The following is a 23,485-nucleotide window of genomic DNA, read 5'->3' as shown; positions in this document are numbered from 1 at the left end:
CACCTTCTAAGAAACTGAAAGTGTAGCTCTGCGTCAGCAATGATTAGCTTACAGCTATTCTCTTGAGTATCTTATGATGTAAGAGCAGATTTTTTCCTAATAATTATTGAGGCTGCTAACTTAATTTAAAAAAAAAGAAAAGAAAACCTAATAGTGTGGAATTTAAATCTGTTCAAATATTTCCCTGATGGAGTCTGCCACAATTCTCTGTGCAAAATAATAAACAGCAAGAGAATCAAAATTTTGAAATCTCCAAATCACATTCATGACCTATTGCCGCACTTAGAAGCTGAAACCAGCACCTAGTTAACACCTCACAATGTCCAGGGTCAAGGGTCTTGACCCAAGTTAGCAGGGTTCTCTGCTTTGAGTCTTCACAAGACAGTCAAGGAGTTGGATGAGTTGTGTTCTTATCTCGATGCTTAACTGGAGAAGAATCTGTTACCAAGCTCAGCAAGGTTTTTGGAACAGTCATTTTCCTTGAAGCCTTCTTCAAGGAATAGCTAGAAATAGCTTTTTGATCCCCATGGCTTTCCTCAGCTCTTTGCTTCGTTTACTGTCCAACATGCCCACTTACTTCTTCAAAATGAGCAACGGGGAGACTCTCCCCAGTGAGTCCCCCAGCAAGATGGATTCTTAGGTACCACAGTAATCAGAAGAGTGACCGCCTATAACCTTGGCTGAATCCTATTGGCTAGACATCATCGCACGTCACCCACACTCAAGGGGAAGGGGCTATCACTTTGGCCATATTCTATTGGCTAGAAACCATCACAGGCCCCACCCACACTCTTGGGAGAAAAATACCTAGGACATGACCACCAGGAGGTGAGGTCATGGGTCTGACCACTACAAGTGTCAATTAAAATGTAAGTCATATGTATATTTTATTTTTGTTTTAAAAAGTTTCCAAGATTGATGTTTTTTTTCTTTTAAGTATTGTATTTACCATAAAATCTCAAAGTAACATATGAATGGTTCTGCTGCATCTATTGGCACATTATAAACTCATATGTAAGTGTGTGTACACATAATATAAATGTGTTATGCATATACACATATACAAACATATAAAATGTATATACAGTGTGATACCTCAGAATCTGAACTTAGTCTGTTACAGAACCCCATTTGAGTTCCAAGATAATTTTCCCTTTGAAAATAATAGAAACTGGATTAATCTGTTTCTAGGTCCCCAAAACTTGAATTTTCAAAATGATTTTAACAGTAAATACACCAGATTTTAAGGTAAAATATTAACAAATAATATTTGAATAAATTGTAAATTAATAAAATTAAAAATATAAACACCTAAAAACATAAAGGCCTGTTTCATCACAATTGAACACTCGGTTCAAAACATACCCCTCACTGTTTACAAACTTTTCTGCTGCTTCCAAATTAGAACTGGCAACTTCTCCGTGCATAACAACACAAGGGATCCCGGTCCTTTTCTTAAAGTTCTCCAACCACCCCTTACTGGCTTTAAACGCCTCCTTTTGAGCACTAGTACCAGGCGTGCTGTTCACTGAATCATGGGGGAGCACCTTGGGGTTCTCAGAAATTGTCATCTCAGGGGAGCGCCTGTGGCTCAAAGGAGTTGGGCACCGGCCCCAGGTACCGAAGGTGGTGGGTTCAAACCTGGCCCCAGGCAAAAACTGAAAAAAAAAGAAAAAATTATCATCTCGGGAATCACATCACCACCAGCTGGCTGTTTTTCATTAATGCGAACTAAGAGGAGTTTTTCCACCTCTTTCACACTTTTCCATCTCCTAGAGGTCAGCATCGTACCCCCTTTCTCACATCAGCTGCTTTGATAGCTTGTTTATTTTTCAAAACCATACAGTCAATTTAGGTGTCCTGATCGCCCCTCGGGTGCGGCCTTCATGCTCGCGGTGACCTCTTTCTTGGCTTAACTGTAGCTCTAACATCTTTCCTCTTACTCATTTTCCTCACTACACTTTTTAGGACCCATGGCAAATACACTTAATTGTTATTATATAAAATAATAACACAAAGCAGGCACAGAACCATAAAAATAGCAGCAAAAACCACACGAGATGCTTTCACACCAGCTTTGGACAATGAACCAAACTACAAAGCAGAGGGGTGGCCCCAGCAGCAGGGAAACCTTGGCATAGAAACACCACAACGGGCTGGGCATTCAGACTCCAGAGCAGTGTTCAGATTTCAGACAAAATTTGCTCAATTTTTTCATTGGAATTCCAAGTTGCTCAAGTTCTGGGGCATCTGGATTCCAGAAGCAATACTATACACAATATTCTATTTCACTATGAATGAAATGAATTCCACAATTCTCCATTTTCAGAATGAAAAATATTTGCTTTCAAATCTTCATTTCACAAGTTTATAGAAAATCTAAATATATCAGTCACACAAAGATAGTAAGAGAGCAACCACATCCACTCTCCCCTCCCTCAGGGCCCTGATAGTGGCTGTGGACATTATTAAAAGGTCTCTCCTCATTTATATTTGGAAAATGAGAACACATAATAAACAACTTCACAACCACACCACTCTCTCCCTTCCCCTCCTCACGAGTGCCCATAACGACCTCTCTGTCGCTGCGTATCATTTCACAGAGACCGGAGGACCTGACCTGCAGTTTTCTTCTTCCCCTCAAGTGTTGTCATCAGCTGGAATCTCCTGGTATCTGTGTGGAATCTGCCCATGCCTTGGCCTCCCAGGCCATGTGTGTTCACTCTGCCTCCTGTGGAATGGCCTGCATTTTGCTTTGCTCAGAACTGCCACGCCTCTAGAGTCAGCCCAGCATCCCCCTCTTTGATCACGTTCCTCTATCCTTATGAATTGTTTACACATCTGATTCCCTACGTATCTTCTTAAATTGTATAAGACTTCAAATTACTGACATCTCTGCCTTCTCCTTTCCACTAGCTTTCTACTTTTTTATTCCTCTCTTTATCTAATTGAATTGCTCGGTTCATTACTTCCATAAAGTATCTGCTATGTTAGTTAAGGTAATAGTTTTCTATATTAAGAAAAAATCAAAGTCGCAACTATATGGTTGTTTATTTCTCTTCAGTAAATAAAAACATGCTTAGAGGTACTGAAAAACTTGTCAACAAAATTCCTTGTACCAGACAAAAAGGACATATGTCACACAATGAAAAAAAAGTAAATGAAATGAAGACCTTTTGGGAAACAAAATTTCTAAAAAAGAATATTCATGACCAGCACACTTGTACTATAAGAAATGTTAAAGAAAGTTCCACAAGCAGAAAGAAAATGACAGCAGATGAAAAGAAAGTAAAATAAAAGTAAATACAAAAGATACATTTATTTCATTTTTCATCTCCTTAAAATATAATTGACAGTTATGGGGAAAAATAATGATAAGATACTGTGGAAATTTAGCATATGTAGAAGTAAAATTATGACAATTGAACAAACGGTAGGTTTAGAAAGCAAATTGCAATATGGCACATGAAAACTTGAGCTGTAAGTCATGTTCAATTCACAAGATCTAACACCCTCACTTAAAAGAGAGATATTGTTAGATTGGATAAAAATGCATGAGCTCATTTTTTTTTAAATTTTTTCTTTTTTTTATTAAATCATAGCTGTGTACATTAGTATGATCATGGGGCACCATACACTTGGTTCATAGATCGTTTGACACATTTTCATCACAATAGTTAACATAGCTTTCGTAGCATTTTCTTAGTTATTTTGCTAAGACCTTTACATTCCACATTTACTAGGATTCGCATATACCCTTGTAAGATGCCCATTTGATACTTTAATTATAACAATACCCATAGTGGAAAGAAAAGTATGCAAAAAGATACATTAGGCAAATAACAAAAGAAAAGTTAAGAAGCGGCCATTTCCTACGATAAAGACATCACCGGCAGTGAGCAGTAAGAGCCCTAAAGGTGTATGAACTAGCAACACAGTTCAAAATACCCGAAGGAGTGGGGGTAGAGCAAGACAGCAGCCGAGTAACAGCTTCCCTGCAACTGGGTACCGTGAGTCTGCGGAGATAAGACTCCACACATCTCTGGCTTGTGGGATCTGCCTAGAATCATGCCCTTGAGGATACAGGAAGTCAGCAAGGGACTTCTGGACCCCAAAAGGAGGACAAAAACAGTGGAAAACTGGCAAGTGGTTGGCAGCCATAAGTACAAGCAGCATTGAGACTGCAAACCGGAAAGGCCTTACCTGTGAACTGTTTTGATGTTTTTGGACTTGGCACTCAGTTGAACTGCCTTGGGGAGAGCTTGAGCAGGAGTGCAGAGAACTTTGGGCATTGTCTAGGGCCCCAGACTGAGCCGCTGAGCTAGACAGAGCTAATAGTATTCGGCTGTGGGCTGCAGGGAGCCATTGTGAGAGAACTGCCCCGGCAAGCTCTGCCCTCAGGGTCACAGAGCAAGGATCAGGCGGGAGCTAGTAACCTAGTGACAGAGCAGCCTAAAGGCGGGGACTGAGCTGCCTTACAGTCTTAACCCTCAGGGGCAGAGTGAGACCGGTTTTGGCACACTGGAGCCTCGAGCTATGGCCCTGGGTAAGTGCCGTGGCATCACAGCTCATAGCAACCTCAAACCCCTGAGCTTGGCGCCACCCTGACCTCCATAAGAGCTGTGCAGCAACCCTGGACTGGCGACCCACAATTGCCGGGCCTCCGCATGCCCTGACCAGGAACTGCGGGAGCCACACAACCCTGCGTCCTCCTTCCCTCCCTCCACAGCGGCCCAGTCATCTGGCCAGGGACTCTGGTAGCCGTGTGCCCTCCGGAGCCCTCCTAGCCTCTGCACAGAGCCCTTCTCCTGGCCAGAGACTGCTGGAGCCTTGAGTTCTCTGTGTCAAAGTCACTGGGTGCCAGGCACTCCCAGAACCATGCGCACCACCTCCCACCCTGTTGCTGGATCCGGGTGTGTCACACTGCAGAGCTGCTTCCACAACCACAACTCCCTGGCTGGGGCAGCCCCAGAGGAGCTACACAGGGTCACTCCCTACAAAGATCCAGCAACAATAGAGTGATCCCGCTGGGGTCTAATCTTGGAGAGACACCTCCCCAACTCTGAGGATGGCCAGAGGCAACGGTGAAAAACAATCATGAGGTGAAATCAACAGGAAAACTCTGACAATATGAATAATCAGGGTAGATCAACTCCCCCAAGGAACAATGGGGCAGACACAGCACAAGATCCCATGCACAAGCAATTAGCTGAGATGTCAGAAATTGAATTCAGAATCTGGATAGCAAATAAGATTGAATTAGAATTACAAGCAGTAACCCAAAAGATATCTCAAGAATTCAACAAATTCAAAGACCAAATGACCAAAGATTTTGACACATTGAGACAAGAAGTTGCAGCCCTCAAAGATCTGAGAAACACAGAAGAATCCCTCAGTAACAGAATGGAGCAAGCAGAAGAAAGGATTTCTGACATTGAAGACAAAGCTTTCGAGTACTCCCAAACTCTCAAAGAAAAAGAGAAATGGAAGGCAAAAACAGATCACTCTCTCAGAGAGCTCCGGGATAATTCAAAGAAAACCAATTATCGTCTGATGGTTTATTCTCATTTGGCTGGCCATCATTCCCCACAAAGGTAATGATAAATATTTAGGTGAATATAAATTTTTAAAACTTCATAAAACTGTATTAATGATTTTGTTTAATTTGCAAGGTCAAATCAGATAAGTAAAGAGCTAAATAAACAGAGGCATAGACCCTGTTCATAGATTGGAAGTCTCAACATAGTAAAAATTTTTTCAAATTAATTTATAGGTTTAATGCAATTTCTACTAAAATCCCAGAAATATTTGGCAGGTGCCTGTAGTCCGGCTATGTGAGAAGCTGAAGCAGGAGGCTCAATCACTTGAACTCAGGAGTTTGAGGTTGCTATGAGCTAGGCTGAGGTAACAGTGAGACTCTGTCTCCTAAAAAAAATGGGGGTGGGGGATAGAACCTCTTATTATGTATTTACAGAAAACAAGGCCATTTTAAGTTTATAACTAAAATTTATGAAGTTAAACGACAGAATTATTTTTCTTTGAGATATGGGAATCTCACTCTGTAACCCAGGCTGGAGTGCAGTGATGCAATCCTAGCTCACAGCAACCTCAAGTTCCGGGCTTAAGGGATCCTCCTGCCTCAGCCTCCTGAGTAGCAAGGACTACAGGTGCACATCCCTATACCCAGCTACAAGAAAAAATTTAAATCTAATGCCCAAAATTGTTGGAAGAGGGAGGAAGAAGAGCATTCCACTCTACTCCTTCCTGGGGGGAATTGCTTAACACTGATAAATGGAGGATGCTGTTTGAACTCATGAAGCTGACTCAAGAAATACAGAGAAATAGTAAAAACAGAGGCTTCCAAGGAAGGGTGGGGAAGAGGAGGTAAAGAGTAACATTTTTTTAATCAAGCTAGACTGTTTGAAAGGTGGTTTATTTCTAAACACATGTGTATTCAATGTTTTTTTAACAAAATGTCAGCTACATGTTCACACATAAAACTTCTTTCAGTTATTTCCACTGATGTTTTAATAGAGAGAATCTCCTCACCACAGCCGCAAGGGCCTGCTGGATTCAGCCCCTCCCCCTGGGTGCCTGTGGCAGCCCCTCCCGTGTCCCCCTGTCCTGGCACTGGGCTCTTTAGTCCCCAGGTGTCCCTGGGGTCCCTCCACTCACTCCTCCTTCCGTTAAGAGAACGCTTCTCTTCCTTCCCTCCTTCCAAAGACCTAACATCTACTCAGCTCTCTAAACTCAATTCAAACATCACTTCATCATAGGAGGATCTTAATTCTCTACAAAGGGACAGATTTATTGTTAAGTAATTTTGTAACATGCCTCAGTCATCCCACTTGTTATAATTTGTGGTTCATGTTTCCCTTCTAAATTGCAAGCTCCAGAGATCAGAGCTCTGTTTTGCCCACTATTGTTTCCCCAGCATCTAGATTGGGCATTTAACAAATGTCTGTTGAATAAATAATTGTCAAGTGTATAAATCAAATTCTCTAAGTCCCCCCACACCTCCTTGTGTAGAAGGTGCAAGCTCCAGGTAACCACCCTTAAACAACTAAAGGGGCATTGCAAGGTAGCCTTTCCCTCCCACCTATCTATCTCCCTCATACGCTTTTCAGTGCTTGTTTTAAACTATTACAGTGCAGTGAAGTCTATTCAAGCAATATACTCACTGTCGTTACACCTTCGTACTTTATAACTCGTGTCCCAAGAAATAGGACTAATGCCTATATCACAGACTAATCATGTTATTTGAGGCTTTGGCAAGTGTCCTTGTTACATTTGGAAGACTTAGGATGACCAGTAATATATTCAAATCTGCAGATGCGTCATGTCCTAACAAGGATCTACTGTATTATTAAATTTTGGCAGGAAAATGACCGAAGGTCTCACTAGCTTATTTTGGCTCAGCTCCAATGCCTTCTTGTGCAGTCAGAAATAACACCACCCTGAGAACTAACAGAAATAAGGACAGAGGCAGGAACTTAATGGAAAGGAACCCGGAAAGACTTCTGTCCCCACCTGTCTTAAGATGCTTCAAAACACAACAAAACAGAAGGTAGCGTCACCTTAGAATCATGGCATTAAAAGGTCAACAATCTTGTCTCTGAAATGAAATTGCTGTTGTTGGATGTCAAATAGTCCACACAGTTCCTTTAAAAAATATTTTTATAACAAAATGATGCCCTGGAGTAGAGTTGCTGGGTGTGCCATGCGGTGTCCAGCAGTGAGAGCTGGACGCAGCCCCTCCGTGGGCAGGTCTTTAGGTAGGAAGGCCTAGGCCCAGCGGCGTGAGCGGGCTCTGGAATCAGACACACACTGATGGGCAGGTCACTCTGGCAGCCCACGTGCAACACGGCAGTTTTCTCAGGACTGAGTTAAAAGGGTCAGATAAAACAAAACCTGTCGAATTGCTCAATACGGTATCCAGTACCCAGTCTGCCCTTGATAAAGGGCTGGCACTTTACCACTGCTCTGTGCCGGGAGGTCCATGGGGGAGCTCTGCCAGACGGTCATCAAAACACCCATCTGGCCAACGAGGTCTCTGAGTTAGCGACGCGGATCGTTATTCAGATCTGCACCTGCAGAGCCTCGGACTCCCCGGTACTTACCGATCTGTAAAGTGTGGGATTTAATGATGGCGCAGACCACAGTGTCTCCAGTCAGCATAGGGCTGTTATTACCTCACTTACAAACAATTGGAAGTCAACAACTAGTTGTTCTGCTAACATCCAGTTTAAAAGTCCTTAAATTTAGACACACCACCAATGTATAGTGGGACCCTCTAACCCTTCTATTCCAAGTATAAAGAGAACGGAAGCAAAACATATTATTCTCAGGAAAGAATTATACAAGCTATAATTCCAAGACCAGCTTCCAAATTTTTCCAAATTGATTCTCTACAATCAGCTGAGCAGTTAATTTAATTTGCTTGTGACATTCACAGCTACTCAGCCTGACTCGAGAGCAGCGTCTGCAGTGCCCTGTGGTTCTGCTCCTTGGTCTCCATCTGGCTGGAGAGCAGCGTCTGCAGCGCCCTGTGGTTCTGCTCCTTGGTCTCCATCTGACTGGAGAGCAGCGTCTACAGTGCCCTGTGGTTCTGCTCCTTGGTCTCCATCTGGCTGGAGAGCAGCGTCTACAGTGCCCTGTGGTTCTGCTCCTTGGTCTCCATCTGGCTGGAGAGCAGCGTCTACAGTGCCCTGTGGTTCTGCTCCTTGGTCTCCATCTGACTGGAGAGCAGCGTCTACAGTGCCCTGTGGTTCTGCTCCTTGGTCTCCATCTGACTGGAGAGCAGCGTCTACAGTGCCCTGTGGTTCTGCTCCTTGGTCTCCATCTGACTGGAGAGCAGCGTCTACAGTGCCCTGTGGTTCTGCTCCTTGGTCTCCATCTGACTGGAGAGCAGCGTCTACAGCGCCCTGTGGTTCTGCTCCTTGGTCTCCATCTGGCTGGAGAGCAGCGTCTGCAGCGCCCTGCGGTTCTGCTCCTTGGTCTCCATCTGGCTGGAGAGCAGCGTCTGCAGTGCCCTGTGGTTCTGCTCCTTGGTCTCCATCTGGCTGGAGAGCAGCGTCTGCAGCGCCCTGTGGTTCTGCTCCTTGGTCTCCATCTGGCTGGAGAGCAGCGTCTGCAGCGCCCTGTGGTTCTGCTCCTTGGTCTCCATCTGACTCCAGAGCAGCGTCTGCAGCGTGCAGGGGTTCTCTGTCCTCCACCCACAGCGGAAGAGCCTCCCTGCATCCCCCATCACCAGTGCTCTTCACAGAGACACTGAATCCTGTTGTCACCACATCACCGGAGCCTTTCATGTTAAGTGCTCTTGATGTTCAACATCATTGTGTCAAATCAGTGCCTACCCTGGGGCTAGTGGGTGACTTTCTCTAGCATAAAGTCTCTATTCTGACAAATACATTTACAACTTTGCTTTTTGTCATGAGAAGGACCCTGACCAATTGGCTCTGGATTTCCCCTAGACAGAAGTTACCAAGCCATAGCCTACCTAATGAAAGATACCATTACCCGGAAGGCCTTTTATTCTTAATATAACTTGATACAATTTCACTGTCACCTTTAGAAATGAGGGACATTTAGTTGTGTGTGGAGGAGGCAGGGTTATTATTCTGAGCCCAACAGGATCCCTAGAGTCTACACAGACGGACCTGGAGGACCCGGCACTCCTCACTTCTTCATGGCCCCCATTAGGCCATGAGCTTATTTGGTAGCTTTCGGGCAGGGGGCAGGGGTTAAAGAATTTGCAACCCAACTTTGGGAACATCGTTGTACCTTATATTTGGGGTTTGGAGTTCAAGGTATCTACTCTTTAGACTAGCGCTGTGGCATACTGGTGTGCTTGAGAGGATCTTAGGAGTGCCACAAAAATTTTTAAAGATCATTTATTAAATTATTTTTGAAAGAAGTTTAAAGCACATTAAGTATATTTTTAACTCTTTTTTTATCAATATAATTTAAGTGTGCTGAAGAAGTTTAACCACAAGTTCAAACGTGCCATGATATTAAAAAAAGAAGGTTGAAAAACACTGCTTTAGACCAACTAAGCTATTCTTAAATCTCACTCAATTGTAGCTTCTACCCATGGGGAATTCAGTTGAGTTAATAATAAAGAGAAAATTGAAAATGAGGACTCAGGAAAACAAAGGTGTACATATTAGCCCTTTTCGTGATAAGTTCTTCCTCTGGCCGAATGATACACCACGTGGGGTGGGGTGGGTTAACAGTCCTCCTTTGCACTTTGGTCTAAAATGATTAATTTTACCTACTTTTTTCGGTGCAAAAGTGTAAAAGTGGAAACCAAAGTTAAATATGCAAGGCAGGTGTCCCCAGTAGAATAAACTCCACAGGCATTAAACTATCCTGCTTCACGGGGGGGGGGGGAGGGCAAAACAGGTCAGGATGCTGAATTGCACATGAGTTTTGAAATAGAGACCGATTACTTATTCTTATTTTGATTTCTTTAAAGTCACTCAAGGAGAGTTTACAGAAGCTGATCAATTACAGTTTCATATAATAGGAGGCCTGCCCCAGAGCCCCACAGATGCTGTGTGCTACTATCTCCCCTTGAAAGTCAGCACATTTTGAATCTGATCTATACGATGGGGAGAAGGATTGTACCCTTGAGTCAGCTGGGTGGAGGATATCGCTAGATCGTTAAGGTTCTCCCTTGCTGTAATGTTTGATGATTTCATCTAAGTTTCCTCTTAAGACTCAAATTCCTTTTCCACTCTTCCCAAGTACATTTGTACAATTGCTGGCTCGTCATCACTGTGCCCTAATTCCACAGACTCCAGGGACTTGGAAGATTCAAGAGTCTTACATCCTTAACTTCCATCCATGATCACTTCCAAATGACTTCAGCGTGCCTCTGGCCTTCACTTTGAAAGCATGTTAATGTTTTCCATCCCCTCAATAGAGTTTGGGTCTGTGAGGCTGTGCTAGGCAGGGGTGGGGAAGGGAGGATGCTCATCCGGGTGAGCACAGTGAGGAAGGGACCCTCCAACCCAGCCCCTAAAAGGGTTCGTACTTCTGTACGCAGCCAGTCACCGCTCACTGCTGGAACAGTTCTACTGACAACAATTTCAATGTTAAATGTTAACACTCTTCTGCTAATAAGTATCTGACACTGCCAGGTCACTTTAGTGCCAGAAAAAGGTTTATTTTATTTATTTATTTTTTTTTTGGCTGGGGCTGGGTTTGAACCCACCACCTCCGGCATATGGGACCGGCGCCCTACTCCTTGAGCTACAGTCACCGCTTTTATTTATTTATTTTTTACATATACATGTGTTTATTAGGTTTCCAATTTTGCCTTCACAGAATTAAAAAGGCTTAAAATTTAATAATAATAACAATGTTGAAGATAAGGACTAGAAACAAAAACCTTGTAAAGCACGAACAACAATAAATACATTCAGAAAAGAAATCAGACGATTGCTGCATCGAAATTTTAAGCAGCAATAATAATAATAATGCAAAGAAAGTAACATTCACATTACATTAAGAGTATGTCTATTATAGAATGCCTTCACTCTGAGGTTCAGTATGGAGTCATCCGTTAGCTTCTTATTATTTTTTTTCCAAAGTCTCAAAAAATAGACAACTAATATTTATAAATAAAAGTAAAAGATAAATTCACAAAAAAACAGATCATGTCAAATCTTACAGACAACAGAAAAAGAAGAAATACTTCAAAATAATTCTACTTAATCTTGATAGATCTGATAATAAAATTGGAGAAAATAGGTTTATATGAAAAGGTTTATATAGAAAAAGGTTTATATGCGAGGTCAGGGCACTGGAATTTGAAGGGGGTAAATGAAGCCAATGTTTCTTTCCTATTATCATTCTGGCTTTAAGGCAAACCTTTCATTTTTAAGTGCAAGGCCAAAAAGTGCTTTTAGAAAAGATCGTGCTACCTGTAGGCTGTGTGTATGTGCGTATATATGTGGGTTTTTCTTTTCAAACAACTATGGCATAATGCTTTAAAATGTCTACTTTGAAAAACTCTCAGCATATAAAATAACAGGTGCTTCTATCCGGACCAAAGCGTCCATCCATGGCGAATCCAAGCAGCTACTTAGGACTTCCAGGCCAGGCTCCTGATCTCTTTAATGGGACTGGGTTAGCAAATGCTGTAATCAGGTTTGACTGGTAGGTAACGGTCAATGTTTATGAGACAGATAAAAGTAGCAAAGTGCTTCTGGATACCTGGGAAGCTCCCCAAACCTTGTGTTCTGAGAGCACCGGCCAAGGCTGCTTTTGGAAACTGGCTCAATGAGTGGATGACTCCAGATGTACATGAGGGGAACCCTCACATGCAGTGTGACTCAGGCATTGCTTCTCTTGGTTGTCTTGGAAAGCCTGCTGTTTTAAAGGCTTTTGAATTTAATATGCAGATAGATGTGCGGGTCACTCAGATGCAAGGCCCAGAACCAAACAGGGATGCTAAGTAAAGGCACTGTTTCGGGCACCCAGGCAGCAAGGGCACCAGCAAACTTGGCTGCCAGGCGCTCGGCCTTGCTCAGTGTGAAGGTGACAGCTGCCCTATCTTCCTACTGAATCAGGACGTGATCGGGATGTGAGCACCTGCACTGATGCTCTGGAGCCCTGCGGTTCCGTGTGTGTCTACAGGACCAGCACTTAAGTTCAGGGCAGAACACACAGGTCCCCTCCTGCTCCATGCCTGCCTCTGACGTGCACCACCCTTTCTCCCAGATGCCTCTGCCCGAAGCTCTGCTCCCTTGTGGAGCACTCCCTCTACTTCTGCAGAAACCCAGACAATCCGCAAGGCCCTCAGTTCTCACCTTCTCAGTCCATTCCGACTGCTGCACCAAAGTACCGTGGACTGGGAGGTTTATGAACAACAGAAGTTTATTTCTCACATTTCTGGAGGTTGGGGGTCAGAGACCAGAGCTCCGGCAGGTGCAGCATCTGGTAAGGGCTGCATCCTGGTTCACAGTCTGTTTTATCCTGGATGTTCACACGGGAGAAGGGGAGAAGGTTCTCTGGCATCTCCTGGCAGAGCACTGTCTCCATTTACAAGGATTCCACCTTCATGACCTAACCACCTCCCAAAGGCCCCAGCCCCATGTACTACCCCGTTTCCCGGAAAATAAGACATCCTCCGAAAATAAGACCTACTTACAGGAAAGATAAGACGTCCCTGAAAATAAGACCTAGTGCATCTTTGGGAGCACACCTGAAAATAAGACACTGTCTTATTTGGGGGGAAACAGGGTACCACCTTAGGGGTTAGGCTTCAACAAAAGAATTTGGGGGTTCACAAATATTCACTTCACAGCAGCACTGCCACTATGACTGGGGACCCGGGGCCCTCCAGCAGTGATGCCCTGTGGTGTCCCAATATAGGAGGTTAGAGTACTCACTATAGGAGGTTAGAGTACTCACTATAGGAGGTTAGAGTACTCCCACAAAGCATGGTCTACCCTCTAATGCCTAAAAGAGTTGGAGAAAAGCCACGTTTCAGCTTCACCCACTGGGCTCCATGCCTGCTTCCCCACAGCCTTTTTGGGTGCTCAGCCAAAAGACTTATTAAAGTGCCAGACACATCCCTATACTCAGAACCAACACTCTTCTTTGGATACTGAGGTCTCTTGTAGAGTCGAACTTGGTGGACCCAACTGCACTCACTCTGTTGTTCTTGGGTACATTCTCCCCAGGAAGTGTCTAAAGTCCTTCTTGTAAATGAACACAGACCAGGTCAACTCACAAGGTCACCAAACTTGTCCACTCACATGTGAACCCTGTGGAAGCTCACACTGGAAGCAAGGCAGGCACACCATACACTCACACTCATGCCCACACATGGGCAAACATACGAAAGGAAGAGAGAGACCTTCTCAGAGTACAGACCTTCATTATATTTGGACACATAGGTTCTTCACTGATGGCTTTATTTTTCCCCACATAATCCCATTAAAGACTGAGGTAACAAAGCCCACCACCTTTTCAGACCAAAAGACAAGAGCAGCTACTTAGACACGTGGGACTCTATCCCATGTGCCTTCCCAGAAGTCACACCTAACACCTGGAAGCAACAAGTCTGAAATCAAGCAGCCATGACCTGGGGTGACTTGGGAAAAGAGGCAGAGGCTGGGCAGAGGCAGTGGTGAGTAGAGGATGGATTACAGACCCATGTGTAAGCATCATCTCATGAGGGGAAGAAAGAGATCATGTTTTACAGTTAGTCATGGTTCTAATCTACCCTTGTGATGTGTTACTACAGAGTGGTGAGATACACAGGATTTAAATTAAACAGATTCAAATCCCACCTCTACCTACTCCTTACCAGCAGTGTGATTTAACCAGGATAATTAAATCTCATGTCTTCATTTCTTCATCTCTAAACAGGGGTATCTACCTTGGAAGACAAACTACTTTGGCGAGATTACTTAAAATAATGCTGTGATGTGCTTAGCGTATTGGCCAACTCATATGCATCATTTTAGAATGGCAGCTCTTACCATGGCCTCCAGCTCCACCAACAGCTGCATCCTGAGTGTCTCTCATCTACCTGAGCAGACTCCAGCAGCAGAGAAGGCAGAGTGGAGATCCTCACTCCATCATCTGCATTCTGAACGCCCCTGGAAAACGGGTCTCAGCCTCGGCTCCTCTTCCCAGAAATACCTCTGCCTTTGGGGTCATTATGTTCCCATGACATAATTTTGAGACTTATAAGAAATAATCCAAAAGAAAGAAGAGACTTATAAAGATCTCAAATGGTGCTTACTTATTGTTGAGTATAATTCCAGCTATTTTTGCCGACTTCCTTCTTCATGACTGTGCAAGCTGGTGAACATCAGCCTTTGTCGCCTCTCTTATAAATCCAACATAATTTGTCGTATAAATGTTATTCACATTCCTACAAACAAAAATATGACATTTTAAGTTATGAATGCATGGATAAATTCAAAACGTTGAATGACATTCATTTGAAATTGAGGCAATTACAAAACAAGGTCAGGTTGATGCTCTTAGCGTTAAGTCCGCCCATGTTCCACTAGGTGGCAGACCTGGTTAAAAAGTTATGGGAAAGGAGTGGGGGCGGGAAGAAAAAAAAAAGGACAGCAATGCATTTTCCAGAACTGACCAATAGGTGTCTCTTTGCAACCACATATCCCTGAGCTGTAGTATCACACAGATTATAATTTCAAATTTCTGCAGTCTTCCTTAAATCATCTGACAGATAAGATCATCAACACTTTCCACAAGATACAAAGGGAATACTGAAGAGATGATTATCTTTTACTTTGCATAATACACTAATCATACTAAATCCATCCAATGGGAAACGAGATGATAAAAACATAACTAGGAATAAGATTCTGAATACAAGTGATTTGGCAGATCTCATTAAAATGCTGTCCCTAAGTTAAAGTTTCCTTTGGAGGTGATCTTCAGTGTTTGCCAATCCTATTCGATGGTACTTAGCGACCCACCAGGAGCAGAGCTAACTCCAGACAGATGCACAAGGCTAGTGGCTATGAGCTGGTGAATATGGCCCTAGGAACATGCAGGAAATAATGGAGATTCCTACACACTGAAGGGACTCTGTGATATCGTTATTTGTTATTATTGCTTTTTGCCCCAATTTAGATACATCCACTCTCTCTCACACACACACATATTCATGGGGGCCTTGCTGGTATCATTTAGATATGCGTACGAATGTTAAGTGTGTACATGAGGTCCATCCACACCTGCAAAGAGGCTCTCCTTACTATGCAGTTGAGAATATATAAGCAGAATCCTATACCACTTCGATAATTTTTTTTCATGTAGGAAAATATTTGTCCTTAAATCATTCTGAAAGAAATTAGGGATAAGTATTAAACATAACTTACAGACAGAGAAGCTCTGGAACTAAAAGGAAACATTTAGGACTTGGCTTATTTTATCTGAGATTGAATTAAAAGATGAATTAGGAATGTGAATATCATACATTTACAAAACCACAAAATGGCATCACATCTATGTCATTCAATCAAGTTACATATACTAAACCCTTTGTTCCTATCTAAATAGATTTTAAAAGTTGTAATGCATTATCATATTCTCCAGATCTCAGAGCCAGATATTTCTTAACTTCATATCATGCAAGGTCTACAAATATGCCATCAGTGCAAAGGCTATCCCTGCCCTCTCCAAGGGTCGTCACACCACAAACCAAAGCTAGAAGGAGACACTGTTCATTTAGGAGGCAGGACCAGCACAGGATGAGGTATTCAGCATCCATTACACTGATTCCTCTCTGCTACACTCACTCTGTTTTCTAAATCTGACAGTCAATACCCGCACTGCCTTATATACTCCTAAACAGCTAAATGTGGCACGAATCTCTGTGCAAAGTAAACAGATCCAAGGTGCATTCCCAAAGCTCGTGAATCTCATTTATTTCCCTATTTGGCAAGGCAAGAATGTGTCAAAAAGTGTGGGGCCAGGAGGAACCCCACCCCTCCAGGGAGGCTGTGGGTAAGACTGAGCCTCCCCTGAACTCCCAGACCTTTAATTAGAGAAGTTGTTCACAAGTTATCTTGGTCAGCGTCTACAGAAAACAGAGGAAATGAGACTGTCAGGGACGTCATGTCATGGCAATTAGGGAATTAGATTATTTGGGTTTCTGGGGTCTCACACAACCACAGAATCCATCCACAGAAATCAGGAAGGAGAAAGGACCCCCGTAGTTGAAGGTCTGGTGAGCAGGGTTTTTTAAGTTGCCCTAATGCCACCAGACTCCCTCGTTTCTCCTCACCCTACATTAAACTGCTGGGAGCTGAAGGGCGGAACCTGTGCCTGCCTGCCTGGAACACACCTGTGCCCATGGCCTCCCCCAGGCTGGCTACGTGCACGGGGACTCTGGACACAAGCTTCATTTCCTTTCAGGACTACTCAAATCAGCCTCCTCAGGTAACTCCAATCCAACCTCGGATTGATGCCTCACATTAGCGAAGTCACTTATGTTTGTTTTGCCCATGTTTTCCCCTCTCAGTCACTGACTGATTTCTATTTGATTCTATTAAAATCTGGTGCCCATTTTCTTTGCAAAAATTTCTGTCCCTGGACAAGAGACAGTCTTTTCAGTCAATGACCCCAGCCAGCTCTTACATGTGCGCCCTGCGGCTGGCAGAAAAAAAGGAAACCTCTGTCTTGTCTTTGCAGAGTCCCAGCAGCTGGCCTTTGGGTGTGGTTTTGACTTTGCTTCGTGCGTTTCCACCACCCGGTTCTGGCGCCGAGGGCCCTCCGCTGTGTCTGAGCAGAGCACCTGTTTAGTCTGTGACTCACGCTATCAGCGCGCGGACTCTCCCTTTCTCCGACGGTGGCCAGACCTCACACGGGCCTGCGCGCCACTGGCCAGCACCGTCCGTCCCCGGGGCGCGGCGCCGTGACGCAGACCCTCGTGGGGCCCCCTGCACAACGGCTCTCCCGGTGATGCCTTTGGAATCCAAATTCAGCCTTTTTTTTTCAGGCATAGTGAATTGCTGTCAAGCTTTTTAAATGGAGTTTTTAAATAGACATTTTAGCAGATTGTCTTGTTTTTTAACACCTAGCAAATAAATACCACCACGTGCCCTCTCTTCTCAGTTGGGGACAGATACTGCAGAGGGAGGAAGTAATAGCCACACAACGTGTGTTTTCTCTACATGATCTCTAACAAAATGCGCGTTTTTCAGGAAATGAGGTGGAAAGGGTAAAGAGGATGAGTTCTAATAAACCTATGTGCCTAAATCAGAACAAACGCTCACAAAAAGTAGCAAACTCAGAACACTGGCTCTGATGTCTCCTCCAGTTACGGTTTGAGGAGAAATCGAACGTGGGTCTTCTTAGCTTCCTGTCTCCTATAGACAGAGATCCCTTAACATAAGGGTTCATCTAAATGCCATTCCCTGTTTGACACCTAAATTAGCGACTGTTGGAAGAAATAAGAGGAATCCTGGGAATCAGCTGGGGAAGGTGCCGAGCCTCTCCCCACCCACACACACTCCTGTTTTCTCTCCAAGAGGAAGAAGCGACCTAGCCTGACGATGTACTTTTCTCTTACAAGTCTTGACATCACCACTATAATTTTCTTTTTCACTTTTTTCTTTTGACACCTGTTAGAAAAAAGAGTGGTTTTCATGAGCAAATTCTTCCTTAATCTCTAAGCAAAAGGGAGGGGATAAAAATCTGAACTGCATACAGATGCTTAAAAATATGGGTGACATTTTTACTTTACAAATGAGCCACCTTGCAGGGTTTTTAGATGTAATGCCATCTACAATATCAAGATGTCTTTGCTGGTTACCAGACTAGCCTCTCAAAACTTTAATCAAGCACTCACGGGAGTATCTTTATATTATTTTAACATAATACCAAAAACTGACAGATAGCGACGTGGATTTTTTAATGACTTTGTGCAGGCGCAAAAAGCACCAGGAAAAGGAGATGACTATTCGGATTGAATAATTGTCTCTAAACACCCAGGCACGCTTTTTTCCCCCATAAAAATACATCGTGACGCATGAAAGGATACCAACGTTGTGTTTGTGAGACAATTTCCAGGATTCCAAATGACAGTTTACCTTCTGCCCCCGCCCCCTCCCCCAACTCCGGGCCACCGTTCCTTTTTATCTTTGCAGTTTTCCAGTTCTTCTGATGAGCCGTGTTTTAAAGGGCTACAAAGCATTTCTTTCTCGCCACCATAACTAAGACAGTGACATGATTACTTAATTTCCCGGAGGAAGCGCCGCCTCAGGCTCTGCGGAAGTCCCGGGGACCCCAGCGCGGTCCCGCCCCGGCCCAGTGCTGCCCAGGTCCGGGCAGCCCCGCCGGGAGCTCGGCCTCCGCTCGCCCAGGCCTTTGTCTTCGTGCCGCAGCCTTTTTCAAGAGCCAGGAGTTCATTATTTGCGCCCTGTGTAAGTCGAACCTCTCCAAATGCCACTTCCAAATATAGGCTCTAGTTCAGAGCGGCGGCTGGCCTGGTGTCGCAGGACGGCCTCGCCTTCCCCGACCCACACTTTGTCCCCTGGCGCTGCCCCCACACCCTCCACATCTGGAAGCCAGGCCGGCTTCGGGCAGGAACCCGGCCCCGGCGACCCACCGGCTCTCGCAGAGCGCGCACCACGGCGCCGCTGAAGAAGTGAAATTACCTCTCCTGAAAATATTTAAACACTTTTTTTTCTCTTCACTGAAATCCTGAAAAACAGTCCATTTTGAACCAGAATAATTTAGTCTGACAACAGATTCTTCCTCTGTTCACAGCTGTCCCAGAGGGAGGAGCTGAAATCTGAACCTCTCGGCTGTGATTGGATCCTTCCTGCAAAAGCCAGGGGAAAAAACCCTCCCCGCCCCGGCAGGCTCAGTGCGTAAAGGAGCCGGGCGAGTGGAGAGGCGCCCGCCGTCCGCCGCACCTGAGCGCGGCCCTGGCCAGCCCCGCGGCCGCGATGCTGTAGGGCCCGGCCAGTCCTCCCGCCGGACCGTTATCCGCGCCCGCGCCGCCGGACCCGCCGGCAAGATGCCGCGCTCCTTCCTGGTCAAGAAGCATTTCAACGCCTCCAAAAAGCCAAACTACAGCGAACTGGACACACACACAGGTAAAAAAAAAAAAAAAAAATTAACTATATTTGTAACTATGTATCTCTAAATCCTTAAATATACAGTTTTGAGAATCTGAGTGTTGGTATTCAAAGGCTGGTACAAAAGAGCAAAAGACTCAGCTGCTTTCCCCTTTGAAACAGCATCCCCGAAGAGCGTTTCTATTCTTTTGATCATGTAACAGAACATTTTAATTCAAAACTTTTTCAACTCTTAACGACTGACAAGGCCCTTTTTATTCAATTCAGGCAACTAACTCAGGCAACCTCCTTTTCTGAAGTTTGTGTATGCGCACGACGTATGTGTGAAAATGAGCAGGGCAGTTCCCATAAATGCTGAATGACGGCTTTCCTCATGGAATGCGCCTCCTTCCCCTTACAAGGCAGCTTGATGCACGCATATCTTTGTGCTCATGGTCATAATACCAACAAATAGCCCAAGCATACCATGGAAAACAACTTTTCTCTATGTATAAAAACACTGTCTAGGTTATCCCCCCTCAGTGAGGACAGTGAAGGCGCTGGCTTGGCCACACTCCCTGTCTTGGGAGGCTGGGGTGGCTCTGCAAAGCTGTCAGCCTGGGTCTGCTCTAGGTACAAGAACCCCACAGACGCCAGCGTGGACATGAGGGTTTTACCCAGGCGTCTGTCCTTTTCAATGAGTCTGTCTTCTTCATTAGAAAACTGTGTGTCTTCCTCCGGATCCTGTGTGTGTGTGTGTGTGTGTGTGTGTGTGTGTATTTCAGTCGCTTTCCTTAATCTTCATTCCTGTCCTTTTCTTTCCTTCAGTGATCATTTCCCCATATCTCTACGAGAGCTACCCCATGCCTGTCATCCCCCAGCCGGAGATCCTCAGCTCAGGAGCCTACAGCCCCATTACTGTGTGGACTACCACGGCTCCGTTCCACTCCCCACTGCCTAACGGCCTCTCCCCACTCTCCGGGTACCCCTCATCCTTGGGGAGAGTGAGTCCCCCTCCTCCATCGGACACCTCATCCAAGGACCACAGTGGCTCAGAAAGCCCCATTAGCGATGAAGAGGAAAGACTACAATCCAAGCTTTCTGACCCCCATGCCATTGAAGCTGAGAAGTTTCAGTGCAATTTATGCAATAAGAACTACTCGACGTTTTCTGGGCTGGCCAAACACAAGCAGCTGCACTGTGATGCCCAGTCTCGGAAATCCTTCAGCTGTAAGTACTGTGACAAGGAATACGTGAGCCTGGGCGCCCTCAAGATGCACATTCGGACCCACACGTTACCTTGTGTCTGCAAGATCTGTGGAAAGGCGTTTTCCAGACCCTGGTTGCTTCAAGGACACATCAGAACTCATACTGGTAAGAAAAAAAAAAAAAACGCAGCTGGGAATGTTAATCTCGGGTAGAAGGGAGCTCTGGGCTGGCTGTAGGATTTGCATGTAGGGACACAGTGCTTGCAGTGATGGATGGGCCTTGATAGCTACTTCCTGACTGCTCAGAAAGTTGTGAGAGCACAAAGTGCTCCGTTTCTTGCTAACAACCTCTGCGCCAGGGACTGCAAACAGCATTTAGACTTTGGAAAGTAGATTCAGGAGGTTTGGTCTCAAAGATCAGTTAGAAAATCAGGAAAGATGTGCTTGAATGTGTGTTCTGTGGAACTGCCCCCAGTAATCAGCAAATACAAATGTTGCTATCTTAATCAATTGATTTGGTAAATAGATGAAGGGTTTTCCTATAGTTTTCTGTTAGTTACATTCTTGCTGTGATATCTATTACCCTTTAGCAAGTTGGAGAGTTGAACCAAATTTGCTCTGTGTCTTTTTTATTTCCTCTCGGGGCTGAATTTCTTATTCCTAGCACCAAATCATCCTGTAGGGTGTCAAGGCACTTATACTTCCTTAGTCGTAAGAAGAGGGAAAGAGGGAAAAGGGGAGTTATTGGGAAATGTTGGGCAACACTCAACGTTAGCTGCACCTGCTGAAGCAGAAAGGTTTCATAAGTGAAAGTCCTAGAACTATGTGCATTATTTCTGCCTGACTAGCAACAGTGATGATATTCAGTGTATGATTGTTTAAGGCAACATTCAAATTTACCTTAACGGGGCACGTGTTACGATAAATGTCTATCATGGGGACTTTTAATCAAGTTTTACTGCTTCTCGTTTTGGGGGGTGCAAAATGTGACTGATTTTTATCAATGTTATTTGATTTTATGTTTCCTCTGAAAACACTGACTGTCTTTCTTTTTCATCCCCCACCCTCACCCCCAGGGGAGAAGCCTTTCTCTTGCCCTCACTGCAACAGAGCATTTGCAGACAGGTCAAACCTGAGGGCTCATCTGCAGACCCATTCTGATGTAAAGAAATACCAGTGCAAAAACTGCTCCAAAACCTTCTCCAGAATGTCTCTTCTGCACAAACATGAGGAATCTGGCTGCTGTGTGGCGCACTGAGTGACGCAATCAATGTTTACTCGAACAGAATGCATTTCTTCACTCCAAAGCCAAATGACCAATTAAAGTCCAAAGGCGTTTTCTCTTGTGCTTACCGACCAAATAATATGTATAGACACATACACACACACACACACGTGCACACACCGTACATACCAGCACACACTGAAAGCTGCGAGAGCACGGAATCCATGTGTTTAAAGTTAATCCTTTCCATGTGAAGTTGAAAATTACTATCTATTTACTGACAGTTAAATTGAGAGAATAAAAGATAAGAACCTTTCTCTTCAAAGATGAAGTGAAAAGCACATTGCATCTTTTCTTGCTAAGAGAGAACGCAAAGATTTACATTGCTGCCAAATCATTTCAACTGAAAAGAACAGTATTGCTTTGTAGTAGAGTCTGCAATGGAATTTCCTCTCGGAAGAGAATCTGCCAGACGCTATCTCAGGTGCCTTATAAAGTTTTCCAAGTTTACTTCATTCCATGTCTGATGTCTGGTTGCCATTGTTGAACTAAGGCCTTCTTTTTTGTTTTTCTTTTTTTATTACCTATAATGCTTTAAAGTATATTTTTAAGAGAGAGAGAAAAGATCGAGGAACAAGCGAATGTATTAAAAGTATTTTTTGTTTTGTTTTTGCCAATACATAGTATGTGCCTTAGGGGAGGAGGGAAAGATTAACTTTGAACATTCCTGGTGCATGCTTCATTTCTTATTTTTTAAAAGAACTCTAATGATTTTCTAAAATTATTAAAGATGGGAATAAGTGCAAGAGACAATTCTTAGAAATTCAGTAATGTACTTAAACCATTTTAAATGCAGATGATAAATGCAATAATACAACACCTATTCCAAGTGCCTTTTTTTAATTACTTGTATAGTTGATGAGTCCGTGTAAATTTGTGTTTATTTTTATATGATTGAATGAGTTTTGTATGAAAGTAAGATGTTGTCTATAGCTATGTCTATAAACAATCTGAAGACTTGTGAACTCAATATTTCTTTTTTAGAAAACAATTTTCAAGGTCTTTTTTACAATAAACATTTTTGATTTAAAACCTATTGTTTGTTTACTATTTTCAGAGACTTTACTTGTTCCACAACTAGTATCAAACCGTTATACAAAGAATTATTCCTTTTGTTATTAAGAAAAAAATAAATTATGTATTCTATGCATTTTATTACGCTTTATATTATGTGTTCGATTATAAGAAAGTAACCTGCCGGTATTTTTCATTCTTAAGATAATACTGTCACATTCAGAAAAGACAGCCTATGACAGTAGTTTGTTAACATCATCTTAACAAAAAAAATCGCACTTTCTGAGTGCTAAAATAGTGGTATTATTAATAGTCAAAAACACCTTTCAAAACTTTTTATTTGTGTTGACTTTATCATATTGACTTTAGAAAAGCAAATTACAATTACTTATATTATCACATAGGCCACTGGA

The 23,485-nt window shown here is 43.7% G+C and overlaps 1 protein-coding gene and 1 long non-coding RNA gene across 2 annotated transcripts; one reads left to right on the top strand and one right to left on the bottom strand.

The window, feature by feature from the left end:
* Positions 1-1,113: 1,113 nt before the first annotated feature.
* LOC128563844 (uncharacterized) lies at positions 1,114-19,234 on the bottom strand. Its single transcript, XR_008373908.1, has 3 exons — positions 19,112-19,234; positions 14,765-14,896; positions 1,114-1,658 (listed from the first exon to the last, which is right to left on the bottom strand). It is a non-coding gene; the product is annotated as an uncharacterized LOC128563844 (long non-coding RNA).
* SNAI2 (snail family transcriptional repressor 2) lies at positions 18,409-23,090 on the top strand. The gene is made up of 4 exons (XM_053559332.1): positions 18,409-18,926; positions 19,273-19,604; positions 20,394-20,939; positions 21,850-23,090. The coding sequence occupies exons 2-4, from the start codon at positions 19,526-19,528 to the stop codon at positions 22,029-22,031; spliced, it is 807 nt and encodes a 268-aa protein (XP_053415307.1). The 5' UTR covers positions 18,409-18,926; positions 19,273-19,525; the 3' UTR covers positions 22,032-23,090.
* The last annotated feature ends 395 nt before the right edge of the window (positions 23,091-23,485 follow it).

Source organism: Nycticebus coucang, chromosome 13 (genome assembly GCF_027406575.1).
Source record: "Nycticebus coucang isolate mNycCou1 chromosome 13, mNycCou1.pri, whole genome shotgun sequence".
Classification (NCBI taxonomy): Eukaryota; Metazoa; Chordata; class Mammalia; order Primates; family Lorisidae; genus Nycticebus; species Nycticebus coucang.
The sequence above is the reverse complement of the archived record's forward strand: the minus strand, read 5'-3'. Positions and strand labels throughout refer to the sequence as shown.

Bases quoted from the DNA above. Each gene is read 5' to 3' on its own strand.
- SNAI2 (XM_053559332.1), top strand. From the start codon at position 19,526: ATGCCGCGCTCCTTCCTGGTCAAGAAGCATTTCAACGCCTCCAAAAAG. The intron at 19,605-20,393 runs GTAAAAAAAAAA...TCTTTCCTTCAG, and splicing joins CGAACTGGACACACACACAG to TGATCATTTCCCCATATCTC. The intron at 20,940-21,849 runs GTAAGAAAAAAA...CCTCACCCCCAG, and splicing joins ACACATCAGAACTCATACTG to GGGAGAAGCCTTTCTCTTGC.